Source organism: Diplotaxodon limnothrissa, linkage group LG9 (assembly GCF_057381915.1).
Source record: "Diplotaxodon limnothrissa isolate DT_005_m linkage group LG9, D_limnothrissa_male_GT1.1, whole genome shotgun sequence".
Taxonomy (NCBI): Eukaryota; Metazoa; Chordata; class Actinopteri; order Cichliformes; family Cichlidae; genus Diplotaxodon; species Diplotaxodon limnothrissa.
In genome coordinates, this window is record NC_140604.1 from 31107513 (window position 1) to 31119209 (window position 11697).

The 11697-nt window shown below is 37.9% G+C and overlaps 1 protein-coding gene across 1 annotated transcript; it reads left to right on the forward strand.

Moving 5' to 3' along the window:
• Window positions 1-6957: 6957 nt before the first annotated feature.
• LOC146625820 (protein FAM200C-like) lies at window positions 6958-9853 on the forward strand. Its single transcript, XM_085362211.1, has 2 exons — window positions 6958-8400; window positions 9743-9853. Exons 1-2 carry the CDS (start codon window positions 6958-6960, stop codon window positions 9851-9853), a joined length of 1554 nt encoding a protein of 517 aa, XP_085218337.1.
• Window positions 9854-11697: the final 1844 nt, after the last annotated feature.

Below are 11697 nucleotides of genomic sequence, written 5' to 3' on the forward strand. Positions count from 1 at the left end.
ATTTTAGGAGTCATTTGTGGTCAAATTGATGTAGTAATAAATCTCACTGCAATTGACATTTACTAAAATTCACAGGTGGAAAATAAATCCATTCACACTGACAGCGTTAATTGACGCTGAGTAAGTTCACTTGTGAATCGCACTGAGACTCTTTGCTTGCACGTAAGAAACCAAATTATTACTTCAGTTGTTGTAGGGAGGGAAATGAACACATGCAATGTGATCACTTTAAACTTGCTTGGAATGTGCAAATTGTCTATGAACACACCTCTGCCTCATATTTTAAAAGGTGGGGTTATTTAAATGTATTGAATGTTACATGTAATTATGCTACAGTCTAAAGAGATTATTTGTTCAGTGCACTGACTATTGCAGTTAGCTTTGCAGTGATTGTAAGTTTGACTCGGTTTAATAAGTTTGGGTACTTGGATTTACATCCTCAGGCTCCGCATTGAGAATTTTAATCTAAATTTACTGGAAATTCCAAGTTGAATCCTGTCACTAAAATTCCACTTTGATCAACTGTGTAAACTGACGAATTTGGAGCATTTCCTTAAGGCTGCTGTGTTCTGTGAATAAAAAGAAACACTCAGCTCAATTTGGTTTTGATTTATGTATTTATTATTGTTTTTGGAAAGACATAATGTGTCTGCAGGAAAAGATGGTCGTTTACTGATAAATGAACACGTTTTACAGTTAATGAAATTCTGAGTATAAGGATACTACGTAAAGTTGTGAGTGTACAACACAAATTACATCATATCAGTATCAGAGTAAATACTTTACAGTATATTTTAACAGTAATCAGGAAAAATGTCATACCAGTGCAGTGTATCACATCCCAATTTACATTTATCAAATCTAGGAAGCAGACAGTATAACATTTTCCAAATATCATGCAGGGGACATTTAAATTAGCTTTTCTCTTGCAGCATCCTCGTCTAAAATTCGAAAAACTGTTTATTTGCACAGTCTGCACTTTGTCTGTGGAGGGCAGCAAAGATGCCCGCAGTGTTTCAGCTTAAGAAGAAGAAAGAATTAACGGAAGTAAGCACAAGCGATTTCAAGTTTTTTGAGAATGTGACTGCTACTGCTATTATGTGTATAGCAGTGTTTTAAAATATAAATTAAAATTTGTTTAACATTAATTCCCAAACGATGTCGCATGACAAGTGCAAACTTAAAATATTTTAGAATCCAAGCAAACCTACTGTATGACTTTATACTAATGTATATATATATATATATATATATATATATATATATATATATATATATATCATTAAGATTATATACAAGCTAGTACATGCATATTATTTCTTAATTAAAAAAACATTTTTAGAACAACAAAACACCACAATCATCACCATGGTTTTGTTAATACACTCACAAAACCAAAGAAGAGTAAAAATCAATGATAGCAACAAGAAGTCTACACATGACTCATGATTACGTAGTGGCTATAGTAAAATGCTCCAAGATCTAACCCCATACTTACATTTTCTGTTTTCAGAAAGAAAGAATTCTTATCTGGGGTTTAAATTCACAACAACAAAGATACATACAGGGGGAGGAGATAAGAAGTATGACCACTTAATTCCGTAGATGAGAATTGTTCCAAATCAAGTCAAACTTTCAAAAGCTCTGTAAAACTCAATTTTACACTGATGGACATATCTGAGGGAAATGTCAGTCTTATCTTTGCAAATTCCTGCAATTAGTTTGTCACAATGCATATTTCAAGTACTTATTATCTATTGACTACAAAAATGCAAAGATCCTGTGACCATGAGCACTGATAATCCGATTGTTAAGTGATGACGTGACGAATCCTACTTCCGGGTCTAAAGTAGTCTGTGTTTAATATGGCTTTTGTGTTGTTTACATGTTTAATGTTATGTATTTTCTTCTATTTAATCTCAAAAAGCTCCTAAAACAGTCAGTGATCACTGTTGACCTCCCTCGGCTTTTATTACCGCTAATCATTTATTTAAGCTCAGTTTTTAAAACCTTAGGATGTAACTACAGCCAAGCCCATGCAGCAGTATATGAATGACTAACCTCGTATTGTGGATGGATTATCTCAGTTGTTCTCTTGGCTGAAGTTTGGTCCTTTTACAGCATCCTGCCATGCAATTACATTTGTTCCTGACCACCGAGAACACTCACGTTAACTTTTATCGAGTGGAAAAAAAGTTAGCTTGTTTATATCATGCTAACATAGCTGTGTCGCTAGCGGTCACATAGCACATCATTATATACCAGCTAGCCCAACTTCAGTAACCCTACAAACGTCACTGCTGTTTAGTTCCTGTCTTCATTTATGCTGGAAGTGATAACAGAGCTGTACGTTTTAATTTGTTTCCAAAACCCCGCAGTAAGGACATGCTATATTGTATTTAGATAGAAGCTAGCGAGCTAACTCCCTGCTAACTTCTAACTCCGTTAAATGTCATAAATTCCGTTTTCATGGATGTGTGGATGTTAAACTCAATTGTTACACCTGGTAGAGCAGAACGCTGATCATTTTATTAAAGATGAAAGACTTTAGACAGTTTTTCAACTCTCAGTAATGCCATAGTGATCGTTTGATATATGGACCTGCAGCGGAGTTTAGGCCCAGACACGGCTAGTGACGTCAGACTGAACAACCGGATTAAGAACTCATGCTTGGAAATGAGAACACAACACACATTTGGTATATAATATTAAGATAAACTTTAAGAAAATAAAATAACTTTGTAATTGGTACCTATCACACTAAAGTCATGTAAATGTGTTTTGTTTTATTTATTTTTTTCTAGTGCTGTCAGCGTTAATCTCGTTAAAATGACGTTAACGCCATAACTGCATTAACGCAGCAAATCTCCATTAGCGAGTTAACGCGGATCGCCCCGTGCCCTGCAGCCCCATTCAAAATCATCACGACCACAACGACCGTGAAAATAGTTGGATCTACACTGCTGCTCAATCACAGTGGCCTGATCATCAATGTTTTTCATTAGCAAACTAGCAAAGTTGATGGTGGTGGTGTGCGTGTCTGTGTGAGTGAAAGACAGAGAGAGAGAGTGAGCCACAGATTTTCTTTTATAACCTTCATTTTTTTGGACGCACAGTGTGAGCAATCGGGTGGCATCAGAGCATTGGGCCGTATAGTGTGAGACCCTGCATCGTGACCTACGAACTTCTAACCCCTGCGAGTCAATCGTACAGTTTGAGCAGAAGCTGAATAACGCACAGTGTATGCCCAGCTTTACGCTGATAGGAATGCAAATTAGTGATGGGTCGTTCGCGAACGAAATGGCTCTTAGAGCCGGCTCTTTGACGTGAACGACGCGAGCCGGCTCCTTATCGCGAGCAGTCACGTGGGTTTTTTTTTTTTTTTCTTTCTCTCAGCCTCTCTCTCGCACTTTTTTTCCGCTTCACTCTGCACGCGAGCCTTGTGCTTTACGCTGGGCAGAGGGGGGAGGGGCGGTAGTTACACTCAGTAGCACAGGAACAGAGCCAGAGAGAGAGAAAGAGAGGCAGGGACAACAACATTAGAAAGGTATAGTAATCATCCACAACTATTTTCGGTTGCAGATGATAAAGGATTGAGAAAGTTTATTCATGCAGGTCCATATGACAGAGAATATGCATGTTCTTTTAGTTTTCATATTATAATTTATATTTAATTGTGTTGTGGTTTGCAGTGTTTTGTGTTCTTTTCACTTTAAATTTGTGAAAGGAAAAAGCTGAAAATTTAAATAGTTAAAACTTGAAATGTGAATAGTTGATTTTTGTATTATATGATTTATTTATTACATTTTATGTGGAGTGAATAAATAAAAGTATATTTACGGTGGCCCCTAGAGACAAAGCACATACAAACTTCAAATCACGTACGAACTCTGAAGCATGTACAAACTCCAAAACACGTAAAAACACGTACAAACTCCAAAACACGTAAAAACTCCAAAACACGTAAAAACACGTACAAACTCCGAAGCACGTAAAAACTCAGAAGCATATAAAAACTCAGAAGCACATAAAAACTCAAAACACGTACAAAAGACAACAGAAGTGCTCCAGGATGCTGGGCGCAGTGTTGAGCCTTTGTTATCTTGTGGCTACACAAGCCAGCAAGTACCAACGACCGGATTTGGTGTGTGGTAATAACAGGTAAATGAACTTTTTTTTAAATTATTTGAATATATATATGAGTGCCTGTGTATAAATACACAAACAATACACACATGCTTTCAATTGTGTAATTTAAGTGATCTAGTAGCTCTGCTTTGGAAGTTCAGTTCATGCTAGAAATGTGTTTTGGAGTTTGTACGTGTTTTGTCTCTAGGGGCCACCGCATATATTTATATATAAACATATATAAATAAAACCACTTTTTACGTTAGTAATTCCTTTTGTGCATAATTTTATATTATTGTTAATAATAAATTAATTAAAGCAACAAAACAACCTGAAGAGCCGGTTCGGAGCCGAAAGAGCCGGCTCTTTTTAGTGAGCCGAACCGAAAGAGCCGGATCTCTAAAAAGAGCCGGAAATCCCATCACTAATGCAAATAACAGAAAACATTTATGTTCCTCACATTGCTCAGTTGGGAAGCAGACATTGAATGCTTTCCACATATTGGCAGAAGTGTTGCTAATAATATAGTCTAGTTTATCTTTGATGTGTATTCGTCACATATAGCTTCAGATTTCTCACAGATTCTGTAACCAGTGTGTAATCCTTTGAAGTGGTCAAAGAAAGGCCAGCAGTTTGAATTTCAGCTGTATCCTCTCTGTTTCTTTAATTTTAAAACTAGCCAATTTAAAGTCTACAATTTGTTTTCTAGAAGCTTTTTCATACGATTTAAGGTTATTTTGGGGGTGCCTTATATGCATCCACAGGTGTGCCACCAATTTACTCAAATGGACTCTACTAACCTATCAGAAGCTTCTTAAGCTCAGAATGGAATTGTCTGGAGTTTTCTTATTAATTACAGACAGAATAAACTTAGTGTATATATACTATATGATGAAAGTGATCAAAAATAGACAGTGCTCTCTCTCCTTATTGTGACATTTAACTAATTCAGAAGATACCAACAGCCTTCCATTTCACAGTTTCTGGACACTTGTGCCGGGCAGTACAGCATGAATTGTCCAAAGCAGAAAGCCATCACAAATGCATTATTAAGTGACTTGATTATTGGTTGCAACCAGGTGCATGTGTCTGTGGGTTTATGATGGGCGTTGATGTGGATCGTTAGCCTTGACATTGTTTACATTGACTTATGTGGGTGATTTAGTGATTTAGTGTCAGAGACTTTTACAATGTAGAGGTGCATTTCAAAGAAGGTGAAACTACCATTTGCTACCTTATAAACTCAGTAATGTTCTCCACATGATCACAAAGATCTAAATTAGAGGTGTAAGTCATTATTTGTGTGTAATATTGGTATAATTTGGCTTATTTTAAAACATTTTACACATATAAGGTTTCAATACTCACTGAAACAATACAGATTTCATGCAAAAATATATTTAAAGAGCAGCTGTATTTGCTCTGAAACATTTGAAATTATAAACTATGTGCACAAATCTTCTGATAATAGAAAGTAAATCAAATATCGGTGCAAAGATCAAACTGGTTGCTTGTTTGAAACAACCAGAGCAGGAAGTTAAATCAAAATCATCTAACACAGATCTAGTTGATATGAAAGCAGAACAAGTTAAACTGTTCTCAACTCACCGGTGAGAAATATCCATAAAAATCATGATTTACACCAGCTGCAGCTCACAGTCAACAACTCATTAGTTTTGGTTTTTTTACTAGATGAGAATTTTTCACATCATATGTCCATCATGTATTTCTTTTCCCCCCCCTCTTTATTTATAAAGTTTTGCACATGTAATTTGACATTTCAGGACCAATACAGCAAGTACCAACCGATATAAAGACATATATCAAAACAGATTAGGCCATTAAAATTCGGATGATAACAATAAAACAGAAAAAAGAAAGAGAAAAAAAGGAAGAAAAACAAAAAACAACAACCCACGCACAGAAAACAACAACAAACAAACAAAAAAATTATTAAAAAATCAACTCCCTCCCAGAACCAGAACAAAAAAAAACCCCATGGTACAAAAGTTTAGTCTGTTGTAAGTGTTTTCAATGAATTAAAGTAAATGATAAAAGGCTTATTAACATTTCCTCTGAGTCTAAATTGTATTTTCTCCATTTTTAAAAAGAACATAACATCTTCCAGCCAACGCGATCGGGCTGGAGGGTGATGAGCTTTCCAAAACAGAAAAATTCTATGTCGTGCCAGCAGTGAAGTGAAAGCGATAATATCCAGTTGCTTACGACTAAGGTTCAGGGTGCCGTCCTCAGAAACACCAAAAATGGCAACTAGTGGACATGGTTTGAGAGTAACGCTCAAAACATGAGAGAGCACTTCAGAGTAAAAAGTCCAGTATAATTGAAGTGATGGGCAGGCAAAAAACATATGAGTTAAATCACAGGGGGAGGTGTTGCATCTGTTGCACAGGTCAGGAATGCTGGGGTATATTTTAGATAGTCTAGATCAGTGGTTCTTAACCTGGGTTCGATCGAACCCTAGGGGTTCGGTGAGTCGGTCTCAGGGGTTCGGCAGAGCCTCCACTGCGGAGGTCGCAGAGGTCCAGCCACGCCCGAATTATCGTGTAAATTTGTGATGACACGCCCCCTTCTGGCCATCACTGGCTGCAGACGATCATGCTACACTGCTTGGCCAATCAGGGCTGCGGGGAATGTAGCGCGCGCAGTAGTCAACATGTGAATGTCGTGGTAGTACTTCGCGTGATTTTTTTTTTAACATTTTAATCCATACTAACTATGTCGGGCAAAAAAAGAAAGTGGTTGGACGAATATGTACAATATGGATTTACATGTATCACGGAACGTGATGGGAGTGAGCGTCCTATCTGCATGATTTGCAACGCCAAGTTGAGCAACTCTAGTCTCGCACCGGCAAAACTAAAGGAACACTTCTTGAAGCTGCATGGAGACGGGGAATACAAGAACACAACACTTGCTGAATTCAAGGTGAAGGGAGCCAGATTCGATGAAAGGCCCACTCCGCCTGCTCTTGGATTTGTACCCGTTAACAAACCGATCCTCACAGCATCGTACGAAGTTGCTTACCTGATCGCAAAGCAGGGCAAGCCACACACCATTGGTGAAACACTCGTGAAACCAGCCGCGTTAAAGATGGCAAATCTGATACTCGGAACAGCGGCCGAAGGTAAATTATCACAAATTCCTCTTTCAAATGACACCGTCAGCGACAGAATAGAAGACATGAGTAAAGACATCTTGGCTCAAGTAGTCGCCGATCTGATTTCAAGCCCGGCAAAATTCAGCCTTCAGCTCGATGAGAGCACAGACGTTGCTAATCTAAGCCAGCTTACTGTTTTTGTGCGCTATGTGAAAGATGACATGATAAAAGAAGATTTTTTATTTTGTAAGCCTCTTACAACAACAACTAAGGCAGCCGATGTGAAGAAGCTTGTGGATGACTTCTTCGGAGACAACAATCTTTCATGGGACATGGTTTCTGCAGTTTGTACAGACGGAGCTCCCATCATGCTGGGAAGAAACTCTGGTTTTGGTGCGCTAGTAAAAGCCGATGCACCACACATCATTGTGACTCATTGTATTTTGCACAGGCATGCATTGGCAACAAAAACCTTGCCTCCAAAAATGGCAGAAGTATTAAAAACCGTGGTGGAATGTGTGAACTATGTGCGAAATAGTGCTCTGAGGCACCGCATCTTCAGTGAGCTGTGTAAAGAAATGGGCTCTGAATTCGAGGTACTTCTGTACCATTCTAATGTTCGGTGGTTATCCCGGGGACAGGTGCTGAATCGTGTTTTTGCCATGCGTGTGGAATTAGCCCTGTTTTTGCAAGAGCACCAACACTGTCATGCAGATTGCTTCAAAAATCCTGAGTTCATTCTCATTTTAGCGTACATGGCTGATATATTCGCAGCTCTCAATCATCTCAATCAGCAGATGCAGGGTGGTGGAGTAAATATCATAGAAGCGGAAGAACACCTGAAGGCTTTTCAAAAAAAGCTAACGTTATGGAAACGACGAACAGAGAACAACAACTTTGCAAACTTCCCCCTTCTGGACAACTGTGTAAGTAAGGTCGAAGATGTGTCTGGAATCGGAGATGTTTCTGTATCCACGGAACTGAAGCAAACAATTGCAACGCACTTAGATGAGCTTGCAAAGTCTCTCGACAGATATTTCCCTACAAGAGAGTCATATCCAGCATGGGTGAGACAGCCGTTCACGTTTGCTGTTGAGACAGCAGATGTCAATGATGAATACCTTGACGAAATCATTGAAATTCAGCAGAGCCAGGTTCAACAGCAACTCTTCAGAACAACAACACTCTCAACGTTTTGGTGTCGACAAATGGACAAGTATCCAATTATTGCTAAGAAAGCCCTGGATTTTTTTATACCATTTGTTACAACATATCTTTGCGAGCAATCAAGATTTTACGACTTGTAAAGTGTAACATGCATGCACTTTTTAACATCCTATCAAATATTGTAGATTATGATGTTAGAGCCAGTATTTAATCCTAGAAATGTCGTCATTTGTTGGAAGAAAATGAATGGCACTGACTGAAACATTTCCAACATATATAAAGTTGACTTTATCAGTCTCCTGCATGAGCCTTGATCTACTGCACCAACTCTGAGGAAAAAAGCAAAAACAGACGTACATTACATGTTAATTCTTTCTTTCTTTTTTTTACTTTAACTGAGATTCACTGAGTCTTGTCAAAACAGCCTATGTTTTATATTTAAATGGCAAGAAAATAAAATCTACAAGAAATAAACCTGTAAAACAGGATAAAACATGTATGTAGCTCCCATGTTGAAAACTGCAGATGACATGGAAGTCTTTTAAATCTTTGTGAAAACCACCAGCATGTGGTTTGGCAAGACCAAGGTGGAAGAAATCCTCATCTGAAGCTTTGCTGAACATAACGATTTCTCTCAGGTCGTCATGATTTGGTCTTTATCCTAATCAAGTCCTAAATGTTGTGGGCCAAAGATTTGTTTGTTGCTTTATAAATCATGTGTAGAGTTCTGAGGTCAACCAAGTCTTTAAATTTAAGAGTATTTAATAAAAAGTGGATTTGATGGTTCTGTTGATGTGGTTTTATTTATGATCCCTATTACACTTTGTGTGTGCTTTACAGGTTATATCGATATATTCATAATGACCATGATGGTTTGTGATTTATTATCACCGGAAGAAGTTTGTTCTTTCAGATAATTTATTTTAATTCTATGTTATTTATCATCAGACTCCTGAATAGTATGAGTTTTGTTTGCTCAGATTCAGTGTTAATTGATTATAGAAAAACCAAGTCTTCAATTTCTTAGTTTTTTTGTAGTTCATTTAGAAGTTGTTCCAATTTACTTCCACAATAACTTTGTGTCATCTGCAAACAATATGACTTCTGTGTCTTTGAAATTACTTAGCTGAATGTACAATATCAATCCACATTCACTCAGTTAATGATGCATTCATTAATCTGTATGCCTCTTGTATTTCATTGCTCAAATTCAGGACATTGAAAAACACCTTATGTCATAATGCTTTTCAGAAACTCTCAAAGACAACATTACATGGATTATTAGACTCAGTGCTGCTCATTTATTGACTTGATTTTTCATTCCTGCAGCTTAGCTGTTCTGACAGCTCCACTCAGGCTCTGCTTGACACCACTGTGCTCCTGCTGCAAGGCGCCTGGTTTCTGGTACGCTTCCCAGTCATGATCATGGTGGCACTGTGAGCAAGAACCTGGCAACCTCCAGCCACCATGCCCCATCGTAACATTCCTTGACAGATCCCAACACAGCCCTGGTACAAACATACATGGCCATCAGGAGCATCCTACACTTTAAATGAGCTGACTTCAGGTGTTCAGTAAGGGGAAGATTTAATAACATTGCACATTTCATTTCAAGACTCTGTAGTCACAGAGCAGAGAGTAGAAAAGGTGACAATAAAATGTTTTTGGAGCTTTACCAAGTAATCAGCATCAGACTTGTTAACAATTAAAATAAAACCCAACATTTAGAGTCTTAGGAAGATAATCACAGAGGCAAAAACTTTCCACTGTATCGTCTCAGGTTTCTTAAAATGAAGTCTGAGGTAGGGTTGTTATTTGAGGTATTCCTGGAAAAATCTTTTTGTCCATTTGAAAGCTCCAGATTCTTTAGATTATCTGTCTCATACTTTGATTGTGAATATAGAGGATTGTAGCTCAAGTTAACATGGAAAGATAGAGGTTTAAAGTCTCTAAAACATTTGGACCCATATGGAAAAGATATATATAAATCTTATAAAGTTTGGATCTGTCTTGTGTGAAACTTGTATGAAAAGCATATAAGAGTGAAAACAGATATAAGATCCCTTGAAAAATTATATAATGAAACTTGTATGTTTTGGATACTTACTAAAACAATATATGAAAGTAATGAGAAAGTGGCCACTTTCATGAGTAAATCACATATAAGTTTTTACTATTTCTTTTCCATATGGGGATGTTCAGTCTCTGACAGAAGGTTTGGAGACATGTAGAAAGTTCAGTTTGAATGGGTGAAACTAATATTTTATTTACAGTTTCTCACACACAAGGAAGAGAATTTTCTTCATGTACAATATTTTTTACAACAAATACAACAAAATGAAACAAAACACATTTTGATGAATTCATCTCTTAATCTTATATGCAGAATTTCTGATGGTGTTTTCTCTGATATCCCAGTATGTATTTTGGCTATTTTGACTATTTACAGTAGCCGGAGCCTACTGAATTCTAATATTTCTAAAATCCATTGGATATTGAATACCCCCCTCCCCCTTTACTGAAAGCGATCAAATCTGAGACTGTTGAGCTACATGAAGACAATAAAAATAATTTTTAAAAAAGTCCTGGGTTGTTTATATTCCATTCAGTGCTGAACTGGTGTTCAAATCAAATTTTATTAGTCAAATACACAGTCATACAAAGTACAACATGCAATGAAATTCCTGTGTCCTGGGGCTGCGGATGTAGCCGCACCAGGAAGAAACCAAAAAGACAAAAAGACAGTGAAAATTCGTACATCAGGGACAAGAGGAAAAAAAGGACCTCTAAAACAGTAACAGTAAAAAAAAAAGGCCTTGATGGGCTTTCCAGGGACATCGGTATGCAGGGGAGAGACGATGTTTGGGTTTGGTGCCTCCAATTTCACAGACAGTCTAAATGTCTGTCACTCGTCACCAGGTCTGTCAATTTCTTGTTGAAGAGCCGTGAGCTTCTCCAAGATCTTATCCATGTTGTGTTCAATGAGAACAGTCTGAGTACTCACAGCTCTTCCCATTGCTTCGATCATAGTGGACATTTTTGCTGGGTTTTGAACAGCTGTGTCGTATTCGTGATGCCCGTTGCCTGGTGGCATTGACCAGCCAAACATCTGAGGGGAGTCGGGGAGGGTCCATTGAGGTCCAGCCGCAGAATTGCCCACAGCATGAGAATAGTGGGCCTGATTATCTGCACCCATTCTCATTGAATTTACCTGGTGCTGGGTGTACCGCTCCCTGAACGGGGGCTGTCTCTCTCCCTGAAACTGAAGGGGACAAGGGGACTGT

Bases quoted from the DNA above. Each gene is read 5' to 3' on its own strand.
- LOC146625820 (XM_085362211.1), top strand. From the start codon at position 6,958: ATGATTTGCAACGCCAAGTTGAGCAACTCTAGTCTCGCACCGGCAAAA. The intron at 8,401-9,742 runs GTTCAACAGCAA...TCATTCCTGCAG, and splicing joins TTGAAATTCAGCAGAGCCAG to CTTAGCTGTTCTGACAGCTC.